Raw genomic sequence first — 23,180 nt, 5'->3', positions numbered from 1 at the left:
CTATTGTCCCCTGTCTCTTCACTCTTCCCCCACCTCCCCACTTCTGCCCCCTCTCCAGTCCTGTGGTTCGCCTTTCTTTCCTCTTAGGTTTAGCTGCCCCGTCCCTCTCCCGGTCTATCTCTCCCTCTCATGCCTTGGCTACTTTCCCCTGATTCTTGGCTACCTGGCTATTCTTCTGCTTGTTTGTTGGCCACAAACAGGTCCAGGAACAATTAGGAGCCCAAAGACCTATCTTAAAGGGCGCCCAGCTATTGATATGCCCTCATTCTGCAGGTGCTGTCCTGCAATTGCCATGGTTAGCGGTGGTGCTGCTGTGCTGCCCGAAGAGGCAGCTCCAGTATCAGCCACTGCCAGGATATGTCTCCAGCAACAGCGGGCTCACCTCCCACTTTGGGCCCCAATGGTGGTCAAAAAATTCAGATGGTAATTTTTGTCTAATTCAATTCAACCCACTATTGTTTGCATTACCTTTAACTCTTCCCTCAATGCTTCGATTTTCTAATTCTACCTTGTGAGATGAGCCTCAAACACATCGGAACATGTAACAAGAACAGAGGATGCTGGAAAACTCAGCAGTTCTCGTAGCAGCTGTAGGGAGAGAGCAAAGTTAATGTTTTGAATTCTTTTGGCTCTTTGTCAGCCCCGATAAAAGGGGAGACTGTGTTAGATTGTGATGAACAGTTACTGCCTTATCATCATGTAAGGTGATGTCCCCTTTAAGACCGGGCTTGGAACCCTGGGGACTCCGCCTCTGGCTCCGCCCATCTGGGAGCCATACATAAAGGGCTGCCTCATGGTCTGTATAGCAGTCAGCACTCGTCACTAGCTGTAGTATAGTTATTAGTCTAATAAAGCCTTCTTTACAGTTTAATCTCTAAGCGTCATTATTGAGGGTACCTCAATTTATTAGACTAATCTAGATTCAGGATGGACGCAGGCCTAAAACCAGAGAAGCTCAATCTGGAAGCACGAACGCCGGAGACAAAGGAAATTTTTAAATACTGGCTGCGGTGCTTCGAGGCCTACCTGGACTCCGCAGAGATTCCCATCCTAGGGACACGCAAGCTGCGTCTACTCCACGCCCAGGTGAGTCACAGAATCTCCGCCACGCTCGAAAAGGCGACGACTTATGAGGAAGCGATTGAGTTGCTCCGCAAGCGGTTTGTCAAACCCATCAATGAGGTGCACGCCCGGCATCTGTTCTCTACCTGCCGGCAGTGCTCGGGGGAATCGCTTGACGAGTTTGTTGAAAAACTCACCGCGCTTGCCAGGGACTGTGACCATCAGGATGTGACAGGGGAAGTCCATATGAACCGGCACATCAGGGATGCTTTCGTATCCGGAATCCGCTCGACCTACATCTGGCAGCGGCTGCTCGAAAACGGGGCAAAAGACCTCCAGGAGACGCTAACGCTCGCCTCCTCACTGGAGGTGGCCCGACATAACTTGGGTACGTACCCCGCGGACTCTGCCAGCCCCCCCCCCCCGGACTTCCTCAGACTCACCCGTATTACAGGCCTGTGCCACGCGGCGACCCGCTCACCATGGGGGCACACCTTGCTACTTCTGTGGGCAGGGCCAGCATCCACGCCCATGCTGCCCAGCCCGCTCCGCGATCTGCAGCGACTGCGGGAAGAAGGGGCATTTTGCGAGGGTCTGCCTGGCCAGACCCAGGGGCCAGAAAAACAAAGAACAGCTGGCCCGAAAATCAGGCTCTCAGGCCCGCAGGCCTCGCAATGCTACTACGCACCGACCCGACCTCTTCTGACGCGTCATCAGCCTCGTGCGAATCATGGGAGCGGCCATCTTGTCGGCGGCCATCTTCTCGACCTGACACGCGCAGCCGGCGGCGACGGCCATTTTACGAGTCCGATTCGGCTGACGACTCCGACTACCCGCGACTGGGTGCGATCACCCTCGATCAAACTCGGCCAAAACACCTGCAGAACTCCATGATGCAGGTCCAGGTCAACGGGCACGACACTGCATGCCTCTTCGACTCCGGGAGCATGGAGAGCTTTATCCACCCTGAAACGATAAGGCGCTGCTCCCTACACACCCATCCCGCATCCCAAACCATAGCCCTTGCATCTGGGTCCCACTCGGTACAAATCACGGGGTACTGTATTGCGGATCTCTCGATCCAGGGTGCCAAATACACCCGTTTCAAATTTTATATCCTCCCTCACCGTGATCGATGAGTTCTCCCGTTTCCCATTCGCCATTCCCTGCACCGACATGACCTCAGCCATGGTGATTAAGGCACTGCACAGCATCTTCACCCTGTTCGGTTTCCCTGCTTATATCCACAGCGACCGGGGTACATCGTTCATGAGCGATGAACTGCGTCAGTATCTGCTCAGCAAAGGCATCGCCTTGAGCAGAATGACCAGTTATAACCCACGGGGAAACGGGCAGGTGGAGAGGGAGAACGCGACCGTGTGGAAGGCTGTCCTTCTGGCCCTGCGGTCGAGAAATCTCCCAACCACCCACTGGCAGGAGGTCCTACCCGATGCCCTACACTCCATTAGGTCACTCCTCTGCACGGCCACGAATGAGACCCCTCATGACCGATTGTTTCTCTTCCCCAGGAAGTCTACCTCCGGGGTCTCGCTTCCACCTTGGCTGATGGCTCCGGGACCTGTTCTTCTCCGGAGGCACGCGAGAAGCCATAAAACGGACCCCCTAGTTGAAAAGGTCCGACTGCTCCACGCCAACCCCAGTTACGCCTACGTGGAGTACACCGACGGCAGGCAAGGTACGGTTTCCCTCCGGGATCTGGCGCCCGCTGGATCCTCCACCACAGACTCCCCTTCCCGCGCCACTCCCCTGCAGGACCCGTCGCCCCCTACAACACACCCCCTTCCGGCCCTACCACCCGTTGGTGAGCTCCTACCGTGCGCCCCCCTTTACACACCCCGCCGGCGCCGGCTCCGCTACCCCCGGCCCTGCCTAGTTCCTCTGCCCCGACCCGGACCGAAGCTCCGACCGCTGTGCTCCCGGATGTGCCCTCAACCGGGACGTCCGTGCCAACCGCACCACCGCCCGAATTGAGGAGGTCGAGGAGGACGATCAGGCCACCGAGACGGGTGGACCTATGATGGCACTTCACCCCCGCCGGACTCCTTTTTAAACAGGGGGTGAATGTGATGAACGGTTACTGCCTTATCATCATGTAAGGTGATGTCCCCTTTAAGACCGGGCTTGGAACCCTGAGGACTCCGCCTCTGGCTCCGCCCATCTGGGAGCTATACATAAAGGGCTGCCTCATGGTCTGTATAGCAGTCAGCACTCGTCTCTAGCTGTAGTATAGTTATTAGTCTAATAAAGCCTTCTTTACAGTTTAATCTCTAAGCGTCATTATTGAGGGTACCTCATAGATATTAATGTGTAGCTGTGAGAGATTGCAACAAAATGTAGCAACTTTAAGAAAAAGACAGGTGGTGGGATGGGGGGAAAGATTTGCATTGAGGTAATACAAGCATGGCATATTTTTTTAAAAGGGTGTATAAGATGGAGGATCAAAATCTAAAGTTCCCAAATCCAATGCAGAGTCCCGAGGGCTGCAACGTGCCCAATCGGAAGGTGAGCTGTTGCTCCTCCAGCTTGGCTTCCCTGGAGCATTGCAACAGGCCATGGACAGGCGTGCCAGATCCGCGGAAGCCTCTGCAGTATTTCGCTTTGTTTAACACGAGAAAGTATGTTGCGCGGGATTTTCCAGCCCACTGCGGCGCGTTTTACGGCGGCGGAGGCGGCTCGCCATTGGCTATGGTAGGGTCTTCCGTTCCCGCCCTGTGGCAGGCGGGAAGGGCCGGAACATCCCACCCACCCAAACGAGTGACCATGAAACACTAATTTCCGATGATTGTGCCTGACTGGAAGCTCGCATATTGTAAGTCTACAGCAGGTGGCGTGTTTTAACTGGAGTTTGAAACACAAGAGGGAAAAAAAGCCACTTTGTTCATCAACGTGGAAAATATTCCAATAAAAGGTACAGGATTAGCTAGTGACCGGAATTCGGTCCTGTCTCACCCTTTATAAAATATCTGCTTCCGTTTTAATGTAGATTTCGGTAGTTACCCAATTAAATTGTGCAAATGGAAGATCCGACACCCATGAGGCTTAATGTGTCTTTACTCTGATGTTGTGACCGCCTCAAATTCGTCCAAAGCGAACTTTGCAAGTGTTGGTTCCAGTCACTGTCTCACTGAGAACAAAAACATCCTGTCAGAGTAATCTTTACTGACAATATATTATTTAATATTTTCTTGGGACCATGGACGTTCTTCATTTTAAAGTGTCAGCTCTTTTGATGAAAGGACATATCACCGACCTTGCGTGGGAGGAGTAAGTTTTTTTACAGCACAGAAAAAGGCCTTTCGGCCCATCGTGCCTGCTCTGGCCGGCAGGCTATCTATTCCAATCACATTTCCAGCAATTGGTGCATAACTTCTATGCTAAGGTGTTTCAAGGGCTGATCTTAAGTGCTTCTTAAATGAGTGCAAGGTTCAAAAATCAAAACTACCTTCAGACCATCTAAAAAGTAACAAATCAACAGCACTGTGATTTTCATGGATCGCAAAACTTAAATAAACTCACATTGAATATTAATTTAATAAATGTTATTGCATTTTGGCACAAGAAACAATCAATGAATGTCTATTATAACATACAACATTGGAGCAGTTTGCTCTCTCTGGAGTCTTATTTTGTTACAATTGGATAACAAGCCTCACTCAGTTCTGAGCTTTGTTTTCTGAGGTGGTCCTTGGGAGTTAAGTTCCAATTAAGGTCCTAATCACTCAAAACCAGCTCAGCAGGGTGGCACGGTGGAGCAGTGGTTAGCACTACTGCCTCACGACGCTGAGGACCCGGGCTTGATCCCGCCCTGGGTCACTGTCCATGTGGAGTTTGCACATTCTCCCCGTTGGTCTCACCCCCACAACCCAAAGATGTGCAGGTTGAATGGATTGGCCACACTAAATTGCCCCTTAATTGGGGGAAAAAAATTGGGCACTTTAAATTTATATTTAAAAAACAGCTCGGCTCGGCAGGGCATGTCTTGGTCTGCCCAAGTGACTGCTTTAATTAGGATTGAGTGGGGGCATGGGATTCCCAGGAGGAGGGCACAGGCTCTTTGGGAGTCCTTGGATTGTGCCTGACGAAAGTGGAGAAGGTTCATTGGGGAAGGCACCCAAAAACGTTGTGGGGGTGGGGGTTGCAGGATAAGGTGGGGGCATGGGAGGCAGCGCACAAACCTCCAACTCATCTAACGGACCCTTCAAAAACCACTTGCCCTGCGTGGAGCAGTTTGCAGACGGTGCATTGGATTTAGCAGCCAGCTCAGAACCCAAAGTGAAGCACCTTCCCCTGGATCTCGGAGAAGAAGGAAAAGAGAAGAGTTGTTGCCGACTTGAGGGAGGATTTGTATTTCCTGTAACCTATGTTAGAATGTGAAATGGAAAGGTCGCTGCTGTCAACCTTGCGAAATCGGTTGTACAACATGAGGCGCTCATGGCGAGATACAGAACTTCAAGTTGGCGGTGCGGCTGCCTAGTGGGAGGCGCCAGTGCACAGCAGGAGTGTCCTGATCTGTGAGCACCTTCTCTCAGTAGTCACCAGGCAGCGGCACACTCCATTCAACTCAACCTCCTTCCGGGCAGAGGCTGACTTCAAATGGCCCCAAAACTGCGAAACATCTGAAGGCTGGAAGAAGGTAGGCGCGCGGAATCTGCCCGATCCAGTCAGAAGGATCCAGCTCTTTCCTCCTGGACTCTCCGGTTCAACCTGATCGGCACATGTGTCACCAAAGGTCACGTTTATGCCCCGGAGAGCTCTCACCGGAGTTTAGCGGCGCTCCCAGGACCTGAGTGTGCATCGGGGGGAGAGGGAATTAAAAACTGGTCGTTTTTCTTCAAAGACAGACAATAATCACGATGGCAAATGGCCACAATCTTAACGCTGACGGGAGGGAGCTGAAAATTGTGATCGTGGGAGATGGCGGCTGCGGCAAGACATCTCTACTCATGGTGTTTGCCAAGGGAGACTTTCCAGAAGTAAGTTGAATGAACACAACGGCAGAGATAACCAATGTGGTGGTAGACACGAGATTACTGACAGCAATCAGAATCCGTCTGGAATGGGGATTTGATGAAAGTAACGAGTGTGTTCTGCATTTAAAGAAATGTCATTTGGCACAGCGCTGTTTCCAAAGTATTGGAATAATTGTCATAGGAGTGAACTTTGCAGTGTTTTGTTCCTCATACTGGCCATATTCTTCTAACATCGCGTTGTTGCGGATAAAACTTAAAATAAAATGCCCGCCCCCCACACAACTCAAAAAAAAGATAATCCAAACTGGTGTTTACGCAGGACCTGGGCAGTTAAGGGCCAATGTTTGTGTGAGATGCCTCAACTCACTGAAGCAGCACGGTAGCACAAGTGGATAGCACTGTGCTTCACAGCGCCATGATCCCAGGTTCGATTTTCCACTGGGTCACTTTCTCCAGGTGCTCTGGTTTCCTCCCACAGTCCAAAGACGTGCAGGTTAGGTGGATTGGCCATGATAAATTGCCCTTAGTGACCAAAAATGTTAAGACGGGTTATTGGGTTACAGGATAGGATGGAAGTGAGGTAAGTGAGTCGGTGCAGACTCGATGGGCCGAATGGCCTCCTTCTGGATTATATATTCTATGTTCTATGAAGCGCACCGCTCAGCAGTTAGCAGATCTCTCACTTGAAGTGACCTGGAACTGTGAAGATGCTGGCGACAGTTTACAGGAACAACTCGTAAACCAGTGAGAAAGAAAATTAGATGCGGGGAGTGAGGGAACCAAGGAAAAGGGGAAAGAGAACAAGAGACATCATTACAAGACTGACGATTGCACCTGTTTCAATTTTACCACACATTTTACATGGCCGAATTAGTAGTGTTTGGCAACGGACTGTCCTCCAGAAATATTGTTTTGAGGGTCAGTCATGTTGATGTTTATTGTGCATCTGGATGGTGTCAATGTGTCTTACTACTTTAAAAAAAAAATTTGTTACTTACTAAACATGCTGTTGTGTCAATAGTGAGGATTGCTGCAACTTTCGCCTCTTCAGGAGGAAGTATTTGAAAGCAGAAAGTTTTTTTAAACCTAGACAAATTGTTCAAGGGCAAGTAGTGGGAAGCAATGCCATGTCCCAATTACGAGTGAAATTAAGCTAGCTCCACAGGCACTGAGAGAATTTTCACAACAGACAGAATCGTCACCTTATCACGATGCAATCATTAATCTTTTCCTGAGTGGAATTTTTATTTTCTGAGCTTGAACATTGTAGACCAGACAAGCATGTTGGATGAACAAGCAACAACCAAGGATAGATGTTCATAGAATCATAGAAACCCTATAGTGCAGAAGGGGCCTATTCGGGCCATTGAGTCTGTACCAATCCTCCGAAATAGCACCCTGCCTAGGCCCACGCCCCCACCCTATCACCTAACTTCACCTCACGTTTTGGACACTAAGGGGAAATTTAGCACGGCCAAGCCACCTAACCTGCAAATCTTTGGACTGTGCGAAGAAGCTGGAGCACCCGGAAGAAACTCCTGCAGGCACGTAGAGAAGGTGCAAACTCCATCCAGTCACCCAAGATCGAAATTGAACCCAGGTCCATGGCGCTGTGAGGCAGCAGTGTTAACCACTGTGCCACCGTGCCATTGTTTATTATATTCCTCTGATTGGGAATTGTTCTGGCTTTTGCTAGTATTGACTCTCTTGTTGTATTATAGCTTTGGCAGCTGTCCTAAATACCTCTGCATAGCAGGAATGCCAGACATGCCATATAGAGGTAATAATAGAGGTTTTACTATTTGGGTGGATTATGGAAACTGTTAGTCCAATGTGAACAGTGTAACAGCCCAGTACGTGCTGGGGTGGGGCATCACGTGGAGTGCACCGGGAATTCAAATTCTATCTTCACCCTTCAGCTCAAATTATTTTTGCACTGCAAGTTGCTGGAATTGTAAATGGATGATAACAGCATTGTGAAGTTCGTGGAGCACAAGCTTATCCTCTTGATTTACATTTAAAGATCAGACAAGAAGCAGAAGAAACAATAAAGAATGAAATAATGTGAATTAGAGTCAAATTAGATACAGAAAGAGAAAGAAAGGAAGATTGGAATCAAAGTAAAATAACTGGGAAAGCTGGAAACCTGAAATAAAATTGAAAGGACGATTGCATTGGATTGAGTGAGAGAAAAGAGAAAGAAAAGACGAGAAAGAGAGTGATGTAAAATTTAATGTTTTACAAACCCCCGGAGCAAATTACCACCTACAGGAATGAGACTCCCAATTCGTCCCTTTGCTTGGCCTTTGAGATTGGGTAGCATGTAAAGACCGTTATTCGTTCCATCAACATAGTAACCATTAATCACACCATTAGCAGAGTCCTTCTGCCATGGCATTGTACCCCTAATTGCCTGAGCTAAATTTAATGCATATTTATGGTGCAAATCCAGGACTTGAACACAAAAGTCAAGGCTGGTTCTCCAATGCAGGACAGAGGGAGTGCTGCACTGTTGCAGATGCTGTATTTTAAATGATATGTCAAACTGAGACCCCATCTTCCTTCTCAGGTGAACATGAAAGAACACATGGCACTATTTCAAAGAAAAGCAGGGGTGTTATCCCCTGGTCTCATGGCCAAATCTTACATCTCAATAAACCTATTAAGAGCAGATTATCTGGTCTTGGTCACATTGCTGATTGTGGAACTTGTCGCGTGAAAATTGACTGTCACATTTCCAACATTACAAGAATGACTGCACTTCAAAAGTACCTCATTGTTGTAAAGCAACCTGAGACATCCAAAGATCTTGAGAGGCACTATATAAATGCAAGTCTTTCTTTGTTTGAAATTTCTTGACATTCATGGGGAGGTTGATGGTGAGGACTGTTCTGTGAGGATAATGGCAGAGTTGTGCAAATCAACCAGCAATATGTGACAATTTGCAACAAATGACGCATCTCTTCCTCACCACAGCTTGCTTTTTTTATATACACCAACAGCATGCGGAAGAATTGGGTTTGTCTGTGGTTCTCTCCCCTTCCCCCACTCTCTAAATATACAATAGCCTAGCAATGCTTACTGTCAAGGCCTACACAGAAAAATGGCTACTTGGGTGGAATATGGTCGAGTTCCCAGTACCCATACCCCAAATCCTTCCCTTCAGAAACAGAACATGGAAAAAGTAATTTAAAATAGCAAGTACATTGAATCTGGATGGGATCCAATGTAGGAAGTCGGGGGGGAAGTAAAACGGGGCAGAAACAAAAAGCACTAAGGGGGAAAGTGTAAGGCAGAGAAGCCATAGTCAAAAATCAAAAAGGGCCACAGTACAGGGTACAGAGACTGAGGAGAGTGTGAAAAGGGAGGTGGTCAATGCAGGTTTGAGGGTGCTGTACCTAAATGCGCGCAGTATACGGAACAAGGTAAATGAGCTTGTTGCGCACATTGAAATTGGCCGGTACGATGTTGTGGGCATCAGAGACATGTCTGCCAGGGGATCAGTGCTGGGATCTAAATATACAAGGATACATGACCTATCGAAAGGCCAGGCAGATGAACAAAGGGGGCGGGGTTGCATTGTCAGTAAGAAATGAAGTTAAATCGTTAGCAAGGAGCGATATAGGATCAGAAGGCATAGAATCTGTGTCGGTAGAGTTGAGGAATCGCAACGGTAAAAATACCCTGATGGGAGTTATGTACAGGCCCCCTAGCAGTAGTCAGGATGTAGGGCAGAAAATAAATCAGGAGATAGAAAAGGCATGTAAAAAAGGCAATATTACAATAATCATGGGGGACTTCAATATGCAGGTGGACTGGGAAAATCAGGTTGGTAGTGGATCCCAAGAAATGGAATTTGTGGAATGTCTAAGAGATGTTTTTTTGGAGCAGCTTGTGACAGAACCTACTAAGGAACAGGCAATTCTGGATTTGGTGATGTGTAATGAGGCAGACTTGATTAGGGAACTTTAGGTGAAGGAACCCTAAGGGAGCAGTGACCACAATATGATAGAATTTACCCTGCAGTTTGAGAGGGAGAAGCTGCAATCAGATGTCACTGTATTACAATTAAATAAGGGTAACTACAAAGACATGAGGGAGGAGCTGGCCAGAGTTGATTGGAGAAGGAACCTGGCAGGGAAAACAGTGGAGCAGCAATGGCAGGAGTTTTTTGGGGGTTATTAGGGAGGCACAACAGAAATTCATCCCAAGGAGGAGGAAACATGCTAAGGGGAGGACAAGGCATTCATGGCTGACGAGGGATGGCAAGGACAGCATAAAGGCAAAAGAAAAAGCATACAAAGTGGCGAGAATTAGTGGGGAACCAGACGATTGGGAAGCCTTTAAAAGCGAGCAGAGGACAACTAAAAAAGCAATAAGGGGGGAGAAGATGAAGTACGAGTGCAAGCTAGCTAGTAATATAAAGGAGGATAGGAAGAGATTTTTTTCAATATATAAAGGGTAAGAGAGAGGCAAAAATAAACATTGGACCACTAGAAAATGTGGCTGGAGAAGTAATAATAAGAAACAAAGAAATGGCAGACGAACTGAATAGTTACTTTACATCAGTTTTCACGGTGGAAGACACAGGTGGGATGCCAGAGCTCCAGAAGAACCAGGGGGCAGAGGTGAGTGCAGTGACCATTACTAAGGAGAAGGTTCTGGGGAAACAAGGTCTGAAGGTGGATATGTCACCTGGACCAGATGGACTACACCCCAGGGTCCTAAAAGAGATAGCTGAGGAAATTGTGGAGGCATTAGTGATGATCTTTCAGGAATCACTGGAGGCAGGAAGGGTCCCAGAGGACTGGAAGGTGGCGAATGCAACACCACTGTTTAAGAAGGGAGGGAGGCAGAGACGGGAAATTATAGGCCGGTTAACCTGACTTCGGTCATTGGTAAGATTTTAGAGTCTGTTATTAAAGATGAGATCGCGAAGCACTTGGAAGTGCATGGTAAAATAGGACTGAGTCAGCGCGGCTTTGTCAAAGGCAGGTCGTGTCTGACAAATCTGTGAAAGTTCTTTGAGGAGGTAACAAGCAAGTTAGACAAAGGAGAACCAGTGGACGTGATTTATTTAGATTTCCAGAAGGTCTTTGACAAGGTGCCGCATAGGAGACTGTTAAATAAGTTAAGAGCTCATGGTGTTCAGGGTAAGATCCTGGCATGGCTAGAGGATTGGCTGACTGGCAGAAGGCAAAGAGTGGGGATAAAGGGGTCTTTTTCAGGATAGCAGCCGGTGACTAGTGTGCATCAGGGGTCTGTGCTGGGACCACACCTTTTTACAATATACATTAATGATCTGGAAGAAGGTACTGAAGGCACTGTTGCTAAGTTTGCAGATGATACAAAGATCTGTAGAGGGACAGGTAGTATTGAGGAAGCAAGGGGGCTGCAGGACTTGGACAAGCCAGGAGAGGAGCACCCAGAGGAAACCCATGCAGACGGGGAGAACGTGCAGACTCTGGACAGACAGTGACCCAAGCCGGGAATCAAACCTGGGACCTTGGAGCTGTGAAGCAACTGTGCTAACCACTGTGCTATCGTGCTGCCCCTAAATAAACTCTAGTTCGAATCCTGGCCCCGGGTCACTGTCCGTGTGGAGTTTGTACATTCTCCCAAGTGGGCAGTGAAGTGGCAAATGAAATATAATGAAAAAGTGTGAGGTTATGCACTTTGAAATGAGAAATTTAGGCATAGACTACTTTCTAAATGGGGAAATGCTTCGGAAAGCAGAATCACAAAGGGACTTGGGAGTCCTTGTTCACGATTCTCTTAAGGTTAATGTGCAGGTTCAGTTGGCAGTTAAGAAGGCAAATGCAATGTTAGCATTCATGTCAAGAGGGCTAGAATACAAGACCAGAGATGTACTTCTGAGGCTGTATAAGGCTCTGGTCAGAACATATTCGGAGTATTGTGAGCAGTTTTGGGCCCTATATCTAAGGAAGAATGTGCTGGCCTTGGAAAGGGTCCAGAGGAAGTTCAGAAGAATGATCCCTGGAATGAAGAACTTGTCGTATGAGGAACATTTGAGGACTCTGGGTCTGTACTCGTTGGAGTTTAGAAGGATGAGAGGGGATCTTATTAAAACGTACAAGATACTGCGAGGCCTGGATAGAGTGGACATGGAGAGGATGTTTCCACTTGTAGGGAAAAACTAGAAACAGAGGACACCATCTCAGATTAAAGGGACGATCCTTTAAAACAGAGATGAGGAGGAATTTCTTCAGCCAGAGGGTGGTGAATCTGTGGAACACTTTGCCGCAGAAGGCTGTGGAGACCAATTCACTGAGTGCCTTTAAGACAGAGATAGATAGGTTCTTGATTAATAAGGGGATCAGGGGTTATGTGGAGAAGGCAGGAGAATGAGAAAATATCAGCCATGATTGAATGGCGGAGCAGACTCGATGGGCCAAGTGGCCTAATTCTGCTCCTATGTCTTATGGATGACTACGTCATAGAGTTTCTTTGAATTTGCAGTGCAGAAGGAGGCCATTCGGCCCATCGAGTCTGCACCGGCCCATGGAAAGAGCACCCTACCTTAGCCCACACCTCCACTATATATCCCGATACCCCATTTAATCTTTTTGGACACTAAGGGCAGTTTAGCATAGCCACCTAATCTGCGCATCTTTGGACTGTGGGAGGTAACCGGAGCACCCAGAGGAAACCCACGCAGACGGGGAGAACGTGCAGACTCTGGACAGACAGTGACCCAAGCCGGGAATCAAACCTGGGACCTTGGAGCTGTGAAGCAACTGTGCTAACCACTGTGCTATCGTGCTGCCCCTAAATAAACTCTAGTTCGAATCCTGGCCCCGGGTCACTGTCCGTGTGGAGTTTGTACATTCTCCCAATGTCTGTGTGGGTTTCGCCCCACAACCCAAAGATGTGTAGGTTAGGTGGATTGGCCATGCTAAATTGCCCCTTAATTGGAGAAAAAATAATTGGGTACTCTCAATTTATAAAAAAATAAAATAAACTTTGTCTTTAGTTTTATCATTCAGAATTTAACTGAATGCAAACACCACAGTAATTTCGTAGAGTTGAGCAATGAGAATAATTTAAAACCTAGTGTATTGATCATACCTATCTAAAATCTGCATTGGAAAATTTACACCCACCCAGTCAGTAAAATCTCGATGGTTCATTGGGACATTGCATTGGTCACAAACAATACTTCCAAGGTGCAGTTCCTACACTGAGTTGTACAGGATTTAAAGCTAACTTATTATGCAAATTACAAGTACTAGATATTGTACTGCTATGCTGTAGGAGGAAGAAAACCAGAAGAGTCAGTGTTACTTCCTCTCATTTAACACTTATGTTATACACCTAAAATTATTTTACAGGGTACACCTCATTTACTGATGAGATGAGAAATGAGCTGGTCCCAGATTACTCCTTCTGTCCCATCCGATCTCATTGCAACAAGATAGGCAATGTACAGACAATTAGTCATATCTTTATTTTCTTTCCTTTGGAAAAGTGCCTTCTTCCAAACTGCACTTCTGTCATTGGGATCAGAAACCTACATAGAAAATTGTGTACATTACCCATGGACTGTCATTCTACGGCATTACGTCTTGGTACATTGCCAATTGCCTGCCTTTTCAGTCAGAAGAGGTACACATTTCCGTACCAATTTTCTCCCTGCACTCCAGAACGCATTGGCTTCAACTGAAACATTCTCCAGTTGGCCTTTGGGTGCATTCAGTGCCTCATCCAAGAGCTCTTCTTCATCAACCCTTCTTCATGGGTCATTAGCTGAGACAATGAATGTTGGGTGACAAATCACTCTGGAGGCATCAAAACCAAGCGGTTGTTAGCAGACGTCAGCCCTGACCAGGGTCATGAATCGTGATCAGGAGAGCAAACCAAGGTTTCCCCTATCAAAGCAGAGACCAATAGAAACATCCCTAATATAACCCAAGTTGATCTCGCCTCAACTAACATTGATTGATGTGTTGGTTCAAACATACAAATCATCAGGGAACTCCTTTGTGTTGCGTTTATTGCTGTACTAGTTTATTTTGAGGGTTAAGTGCCAGTTTGAAGCTGTTCCTCAAAATATTTGCTGGCTTCTGCTCCAATTTGCATCCTTATACAACTGATGGCTGGCACTCTCAGTTTCATTTACATTAAGTCTAACTAGAAAAATTCAGGTGGTTACAATTATTACCTTATTATACCTGTTGATTTAGAATGCAGTAGCACAGTGGTTAGCATTATTGCTTCACAGCCCCAGCGTAGATTCCCGGCTTGGGTCACTGTCTGTGCAGTCTGAACGTTCTCCCTGTGTGTGCGCGGGTTTCCTCCGGATGCTCCGGTTTCCACCACAGGTCCCGAAAGACGTGCTGTTAGGTGAATTGGACATTCTGAATTCTCCCTCTGTGTACCTGAACAGGCGCCGGAATGTGGTGACTCGGGGCTTTTCACAGTAACTTCATTGCAGTGTTAATGTAAGCCTACTTGTGACAATAATAAAGATTGTTATTATTATAGTTTAATGTTGCAATTAAGATGATGGTCCTCCCGAGGTTCTTATTTGTATTTCAATGTCTCCCTATACTAATCACTAAGACCTTTTTTAATAAAATAGACAGGAGCATCACGAGCTTCGTGTGGGCAGGGAAAGTTCCGAGAGTAAGGAGGGGGTTCCTTCAGCGTAGTAGGGACAGAGGAGGATTGGCACTACCGAACTTGGGCGATTACTATTGGGCCGCCAATGTGGCAATGATACGTAAATGGATGATGGAGGGTGAGGGAGCGGCGTGGGAAAGACTGGAGAGAAAGTCCTGTAAAGGGACGAGTTTAGAGGCGCTGGTGACGGCGCCGCTACCGATCTCACCTAAAAAGTTTACCACGAACCCGGTGGTGGCGGCAACATTGAATATCTGGGGACAGTGGAGGCGACAGAGAGGGGTGCGGGGAGCCCTGGTGGGGTCCCCAATCAGGAACAACCATAGGTTCGCCCCAGGAAGAATGGATGGAGGATTTCAGAGCTGGTTCCAGTTGGGAATTAGGAGGGTGGGAGATTTATTTATAGATGGGACTTTTGCGAGCTTGGGAGCATTGGAGGAAAAGTATAAGTTGCCCCGGGGAAATTTCTTGAGATATATGCAGGTGAGGGCATTTACTAGACAACAGGTGAGGGAATTTCCGTTGCTCCCGACACAGGGGATACAGGACAGGGTGCTTTCAGGGGTGTGGGTCGGAGAGGGCAAGGTGTCAGAGATTTACCGAGAGATGAGGGAAGAGGGGGAGGAGTCGGTGGGCGAACTAAAAGGAAAGTGGGAAGAAGAACTAGGGGAGGAGATAGAGGAGGGTATGTGGGCTGATGCCCTAAGCAGGGTAAATTCCTCTTCCTCATGCGCCAGGCTTAGCCTGATTCAATTTAAGGTGCTACATAGAGCACACATAACGGGAGCAAGATTGAGCAGGTTCTTTGGAGTGGAGGACAAATGTGGGAGGTGTGGTGGGAGCCCGGCAAACCACGCACATATGTTTTGGGCATGCCCGGCACTGGAAGGGTATTGGAAGGGAGTGACGGGAGTGATTTCGCGGGTGGTGAAGGCCCGGGTCAAACCAGGCTGGGGGTTAGCTCTATTTGGAGTTGCGGAAGAGCCGGGAGTGCAGGAGGCGAAAGAGGCCGACTCTGTGGCCTTTGCGTCCCTAGTAGCTGGCGCAGGATCCTACTCATGTGGAAGGAGGCGAAACCCCCCGGACTGGAGGCCTGGGTAAATGATATGGCGGGGTTCATTAAACTGGAGCAGATAAAGTTTGCCCTGAGAGGATCGGCTCAAGGGTTCACCAGGCGGTGGCAGCCATTTCTCGACTACCTAGGGGAACGTTAGAGGGAAGACAGATGACCAGCAGCAGCAACCCAGGGGGAGGGGGGGGGGGGGGGGGTTTAGTTTAGGTCAAAGATAAAGGGGTTTTGTTACTTGTGTATTGTTTAAAATTTCTGTATTGTTATTGTTGCGTTTGCTTTGAAAGAGGGGAAAAATTGTTGTTTGGGAAAAAATTTTCAATAAAACATTTATAAAAAAAAAATTATAGTTTAATGTTTACTCATGTGGCGTTAAAAATAAACTTGATTTAGTGATTAATAAAGGGCAATAAAATATATAAATGTTCATAGTTTTATGTTGATCACTTTGGTCACTAAGCATTTTAATTATTTTCATTCACACTTTGCTTTTAGCAATATGCCCCATCAGTGTTTGAGAAGTATGTGAAAGATATCACTATTAGGAACAAGAAATTTACCTTGACTCTATATGACACAGCAGGTAAGATTCTTCAATGAATTTCAGTTTTGGTACTTTTATTAACATTTTTTAATATACTACAACGTGAGCCTGAGCATAAGGCAATGAAAGCTCTAAATTTCTTTTGTGGCCTGCGCTGTGTTACCTGATTTCAACTACAGCAGCAATAGAGGGACTACAATTGACTTCAGTCAAAATCAAGGCTGACAGTACGATGCAGTTTTGAGGGAGTGCTGTCCTGTCAGAGGTATCATCTTTCAGATGAGACGTTGAATCGAGGCTTGGTCTGTCCTCTCAGGTGGAAGTAAAAGATCCCATGGCACTATTTTAATGAATAGCAGGGAAGTCATCCCTGACATTCTGGCAAATGTTCATCCCTTAATCAATGTCACAAAAAGATTATCTCGTCATTATATTGCAATATGTGGGAGATTCTGTGTGCAAATGGCTGTTAGACTTCTAACATTACAAGAATAACGACACTTGGATTGGATTGGATTTGTTATTGTCACGTGTACCGAGGTATAGTGAAAAGTATTTTTCTGCGAGCAGCTCAACAGATCATTAAGTACATGGGAAGAAAAGGGAATTTAAAAAAATACATAATAGGGCAAAACAAGGTATACAATGTAACTACATAAGCACTGGCATCGGATGATACTTCCAAAGTATTTCATTGGTTGTAAAGTGCTTTGGGACAGCTAGTGGTCAAGAAAAGTGCTATATAAATGCAAGTTTATTTTTCCCCCTCATAACCCTTGGTAATACATAGGAAAGTAATTAGTCAAAATGTTAGTTCCAGATTTTGTCAGTGACTCCTATTTATTTTCAGATTGTAGACATAGTCAGGATCAATTTATGTTACTGACAAAATGCAGGATCTGTTCAATTTATTAATATTTAAATATTCATAAACATAATAAGAACTTAAAAGTTAGACTTACCCGAGGATTATATATGTAGAACCAAACAAATTGATTGATCATCAGTAGGGATGTTGTTTGCATGCGCAAAAAAAACTTTCAAGCAGTGTCAGCATTTACAATATTCTTGTTTTTCAATTTATAGAACGTTTTACACAGGAGCATTGATACCGCCAATGATGTTAGGTGTTTACTCATTGAAACTATTAATCAGAAACATTGTTCAGTCATATATGTATGGCAATAAAATATATCATCAATCATAAGTTTATGTTAGTTACTTTTGAAATCAATTCATTTTCACCTTTCTTGTTAACAATATCCCTCATCAGTATTCAAAGTTTGTGACTGCTACTGATTATCTCTCTACGGCACATAGAGTTTTGCTAACTACAAGCATGCAGATATTTGAACTTGTGGGGTCCACAGGTTACAAGAAACTACGGTCGCGATTCTGCCAAAAAAATTCTAAGTTAATTTGTGGCGGTTTTTTGAGTGAGTTTCCCGCTCGCTCTGCAGTTTAGCCCACACTTAGAATTTTTTTTTAGCGACTTCCGGTTGCGGCTATGCGGAGCTAAGTCGCACATTTGGCGGCTCCCGCAAAAACTGACTTTTGGGCTCTTTTCAGGGCCCCCAACGACACTTTTTCGACGTTTCCCGGTGTGGGAAGGAGATTACAACAATTCCCCGATAGTATATGGCTTTTACCAGGAGCGGGGCGACTAAAAAGGTGGTGGTCGACCCGAAGAAGGTGCGAGGGAAGAAGAACAAAATGGCGGCAGGCGGAGACCAGGCAGCGTGGATACAGTGGGCGGAGGAGCAACAGGAGGGTATCCAGCCCTGCTTCAGAGAGATCAAAGCGGACCTGCAAGAGCCGATGAAGGCTTCTATTGATAAGCTGCTGGAGCCACAGACGGCCCAGGGGGTGTCGATCCGCGAGGCCCGACAAAAGATCTCCGACAACGAGGACAAGATCTTAGGCTTGGTAGTAAAGGTGGAGGCGCACGAGGCGCTCCACAAGAAATGGCAGGAGCGGTTCGAGGAGATGGAGAATCAGTCGAGGTGGAACAATCTGCGGGTTCTGGGCCTCCAGGAGGGGCTGGAGGGGCCGGACCTGGGGGCCTATATGGTCACCATGTTGAACTCGCTGATGGGAGCGGGGTCCTTCCTGGAGCTGGAAGGGGCTCATAGAGTGCTGGCGAGGAGGCCCAAGGCTAACGAGCCTCCGTGGGCGGTGTTGGTGCGGTTTCATCGGTTCGCTGATCGGGAGTGTGTGCTCGGGTGGGCCAAGAAGGAGAGGAGCAGCAGGTGGGAGAACGCGGAGGTTCGAATATACCAGGACTGGAGTGCGGAGGTGGCGAAGAGGAGGGCCGGGTACAATCGAGCGAAGGTGGTGCTGCACAGGAAGGGGGTGAAGTTTGGCATGTTGCAGCCGGTGCGACTGTGGGTTACCTAAAAGGACCGACACCATTATTTTGAGTCTCCGGAGGAGGCGTGGGCCTTTGTTCAGGCCAAGAAGTTGGACACAGATTGAGGGTCGGGATGGGCGTTTGGGGACTGCGGTTGATATGTTACTTTTTGAGGGGGGGGGGGGGTCCTTTGCTCTTGGTTTCTTTTTCTTTGTGTTTTTCTCTTTCTGGTCGGTGAGGGCGGGTTGGGCACTGTTTTGGTTGGGTTGGTCAGGGGGGCTCTTGGAGGGGGGTAAGCAAATGGAACGGGTGGATGGCTGGCGGTGAGTTGGGGCCCGCGGGGGAGGGGGAGGGGGAGGCCCGAGTCGGGGGTGAGGGGACTGGGCCTGTAAAAGGAGCTGCGTCAGAGGGGGCGGGGCCAGGTAGGTGGAAAGCGCGGGCTTTTTCCCATGCTGAAGACTGGAGAGGGCGGGGCCGGGGCGGGGAAGCGAGGGTTGTTTCCCGCACTTAGGATGGAAGGGGGAGGGGGAGAGCCTGTGGTTGGGGAACGGAAGAGGAGGGTGTGTCACACAATGGGAGGAGTCGAAGGAGAGGCGGGGGTGGCCAGGGTCAGTAGGAGTCAGCTGACTTGCGGAAGTGCAATGGGGGGAGTAAAACAGCGAGGATGGATCCTAGTCGGGGGGGGGGGGGGATCGAGTTGCTGCTGCTATGGTCAAGGGGGAGCTGGAGCGAGTGGGGGGGGGGGGTCGAGACGGGGGTCTGCCGCCATGGGGAACGGGCCGGGCATGGGGTGCGGGTGCGTGGCTGGCTGAGGAGGGGTTATGGCTAGTCGGCGGGGGAGGGGGGCGGGTAGCCCCCTGATAACCTTGAATGTAAGGGGACTGAATGGGCCGGTCAAGCGGGCCCGCGTGTTCGCGCACCTGAAGGGGCTGAAGACGGATGTGGTTATGCTCCAGGAGACACACCTGAAGGTGGCAGACCAGGTAAGATTGAGGGAAGGGGTGGGTAGGTCAGGTGTTTCATTCGGGGCTGGATGCCAAAAATCGAGGGGTAGCAATCTTGGTGGGAAAGAAGGTGTTATTCGAGGTGTCGAGCATTGTGGCAGACAATGGCGGCAGGTACATAATGGTAAGTGGTAAGCTGCAAGGGGAGAGGGTGGTGCTGGTCAACGTGTACGCCCCGAATTGGGACGATGCGGGTTTTATGCAGCGCATGTTGGGTCGGATCCCAGACTTGGAAGTGGGGGGCCTGATAATGGGCGGAGACTTTTAACACGGTGCTGGATCCGGCACTGGATCACTCCAGGTCTAGGACGGGTAGGAAGCTAGCGGCGGCTAGAGTGCTGAGGGGGTTTATTGACCAGATGGGAGGGGTGGACCCTTGGAGATTTGCAAGGCCGAGGGCTAGGGAATTTTCATTCGTCTCACATGTCCATAAGGCTTATTCCCGAATCGACTTTTTTATTTTGAGCAGGGCGCTGATAGCGAGAGTAGAGGATACCGAGTATTCGGCGATAGCCATTTCGGACCACGCCCCGCATTGGGTGGACTTAGAGCTGGGGGACGAGAGGGACCAGTGCCTGTTGTGGCACTTGGAGGTGGGGCTGTTGGCGGACGAGGAGGTGAGCAAGCAGGTCCGAGGAAGTATAGAGAGGTACTTGGAGACCAACGACAACGGGGAGGCCCGAGTGGGGATGGTATGGGAGGCGCTGAAGGCGGTGGTTAGGGGAGAGCAGATCTCCATTAGGGCCCACAAGGAGAGGAGGGAGCGGGGTGAGGGGGAGAGGCTGGTGGGGGAGATGGTGAGGGTAGGCAGGAGGTATGCGGAGGTGCCCGAGGAAGGATTGTTGAGGAAGAGGCGCAGCCTCCAGGCCGAATTCGACCTGGTGACCACCAAGAAGGCGGAGGTGCAGTGGAGGAAGGCCCAGGCGGCGATTTACGAGTATGGGGAAAAGGCAAGCCGGATGCTGGCATATCAGCTTCGGATGCGGGACGCAGCTAGGGAGATCGGGGGAGTTAAGGACAGGGGAGGGAGTGTGGTGCGGAGTGGGGTTGGCATCAATGAGGTCTTCAGGGACTTTTATGAGGAATTGTACCAGTCCAAGCCCCCACAGGAGGAGGGAGGGATGGGCCGCTTCCTGGACCAATTGAGGTTTCCGAAGGTGGAGGAGGGACTGGTGGCGGGATTGGGGGCCCCGATTGGGCTGGAGGAGCTGACCAAAGGGATAGGAAGCATGCAGGCGGGGAAGGCGCCGGGGCCGGACGGTTTCCCGGTTGAATTCTATGAAAAATATATGGACCTGTTGGGCCCGTTGCTAGTTAGGACCTTCAATGAGGCAAGGGAAGGGGGGGCTTTGCCCCCGATGATGTCCCGGGCACTGATCTCCTTGATCCTGAAGCGGGACAAGGATCCCCTGCAGTGTGGGTCTTACAGGCCAATTTCATTGCTAAACGTAGATGCCAAGGTGCTGGTGAAGGTCTTGGCCACGAGGATTGAGGATTGTGTGCCGCAGATCATCCACGAAGACCAGACGGGGTTCGTGAACGGGAGGCAGTTGAACGCGAATGTGCGGAGGCTTTTGAACGTTATCATGATGCTGGCGAGGGAGGGGGAGGCGGAGATAGTGGTGGCGATGGACGCTGAGAAAGCCTTCGATAGGGTAGAGTGGGGGTACCTGAGGGAGGTGCTGAAGAGGTTTGGGTTTGGGAGGGGTTAGGCAGGTGGGTTAGGCTGTTGTATGAGGTCCCGATGGCAAGTGTGGCCACAAACAGGAGGAGGTCCGAGTACTTTCGGTGCACCGAGGGACGAGGCAGGGGTGTCCCCTGTCGCCCCTGCTCTTCGCACTGGCGATTGAACCCCTGGCTATGGCACTGAGGGAGTCGAGGAACTGGAGGGGGGTGGGGAGGAGCATAGGGTGTCGCTCTATGCGGACGACCTGCTGCTATATGTGGCGGACCCGGTGGGGGGAATGCCGGAGGTAATGAGGATCCTTAGGGAATTCGGGGATTTTTCGGGGTACAAGCTCAACATGGGGAAGAGCGAGCTGTTCGTGGTTCACCCAGGGGACCTGGAGAGGGGGATTGGCGAGCTCCCATTAAAAAGGGCGGAGAGGAGCTTCAGGTATTTGGGGGTCCAGGTGGCCAGGAGCTGGGGGGCCCTGCATAGGCTTAATTTCACAAGGCTGGTGGAGCAAATGGAGGAGGAGTTCAAGAGGTGGGATGCGTTGCCGCTGTCCCTGGCGGGTAGGGTGCAGTCAGTCAAAATGGCGGTGCTCCCAAGGTTTTTGTTCTTGTTCCAGTGCCTCCCCGTGTTTATCCTGAAGGCCTTCTTTAGGCGGGTCAACAGGAGTATAATGGGGTTTGTGTGGGCGCGAGGGACTCCGAGGGTGAGAAGGGTGTTCCTGGAGCGGAGTAGAGATAGGGGGGGCTGGCGCTGCCCAACCTCTGTGGATACTACTGGGCCGCCAATGCGACGATGGTGCGCAAGTGGGTGATGGAGGGGGAGGGGGCTGCGTGGAAGAGGCTGGAGACGGTGTCTTGTGTGAGTACGAGTCTGGGGGCGCTGGCAACGGCACCGCTGCCGTTCCCTCCAAGGAGGTATACCACGAGCCTGCTGATGGTGGCTACCCTCAAAATCTGGGGGCAGTGGAGGCGGCACAGGGGGGAAGTTGGGGCCTCGGTGTGGACCCCAATACGGGGGAACCACCGGTTCGTCCCAGGGAGAACAGATGGAGGGTTTTCGGGGTGGCACAGGGCAGGGATACGAAGGTTGGGGGACCTGTTTGTGGACGGGAAGTTCGCGAGCCTGGGTGAGCTGGGGGAGAGGTACGGGCTCCCCCCCGGGGAACACCTTCAGGTACTTGCAGGTAAGGGCGTTTGCCAGGCGGCAGGTGGTGGAATTCCCGTGGCTGCTGCCACACACAGTACAGGACAAGTTGCTCTGGGGGGGGTGGGAGTGGGGAAGATCTCGGAAACTTACCTTTCACCTCCACCACTGAGGCCTCCTCCTCCTCCTGCATCACCTGGTAAGTGGGAGGAGGAGTTGGGAGAGAAGATTGAGGAAGGGACGTGGGCAGATGCCGTAGGGAGGGTGAACTCTTCCTCATCGTGCGCGAGGCTCAGCCTCATACAGTTTAAGGTGCTGCACGGGGCACACATGACCGGGACAAGGATGAGCCGGTTCTTTGGGGGTGAGGACAGGTGTGTTAGGTGCTCAGGGAGCCCAGCAAATCACACCCATATGTTCTGGGCACGCCCAGCGCTGGAGGAATTTTGGAAGGGCATAGCGAGGACGGTGTCAAGGGTGTTAGGATCCAGGGTCAAACCGGGCTGGGGGCTCGCATTATTTGGGATCGCAGAGGAGCCGGGAGTGCAGGAGGCGAAAGAGGCCGGTATTCTGGCCTTTGTGTCCCTGGTAGTCCGGCGAAGGATTCTTCTTCAGTGGAAGGATGCGAGGCCCTCAAGCGTGGAATCCTGGATCAACGATATGGCAGGGTTTATTAAGTTGGAGAGGGTGAAAGTC

The 23,180-nt window shown here is 49.5% G+C and overlaps 1 protein-coding gene across 1 annotated transcript in view; it reads left to right on the top strand.

The window, feature by feature from the left end:
* The first annotated feature begins 5,273 nt into the window (after window positions 1–5,273).
* rhof (ras homolog family member F) overlaps window positions 5,274–23,180 on the top strand; it is a 42,314-nt gene continuing 24,407 nt past the window's right edge. The window contains exons 1-2 of the mRNA XM_072495243.1: window positions 5,274–6,056; window positions 16,261–16,348. Coding sequence (XP_072351344.1) covers window positions 5,937–6,056; window positions 16,261–16,348 — 208 coding nt within the window. The 5' untranslated portion in view covers window positions 5,274–5,936. The remainder of the gene's footprint in view (window positions 6,057–16,260; window positions 16,349–23,180) is intronic.

The sequence above is a fragment of the Scyliorhinus torazame genome, chromosome 1, assembly GCF_047496885.1.
Source record: "Scyliorhinus torazame isolate Kashiwa2021f chromosome 1, sScyTor2.1, whole genome shotgun sequence".
Taxonomy (NCBI): domain Eukaryota; kingdom Metazoa; phylum Chordata; class Chondrichthyes; order Carcharhiniformes; family Scyliorhinidae; genus Scyliorhinus; species Scyliorhinus torazame.
The sequence above is the reverse complement of the archived record's forward strand: the minus strand, read 5'-3'. Positions and strand labels throughout refer to the sequence as shown.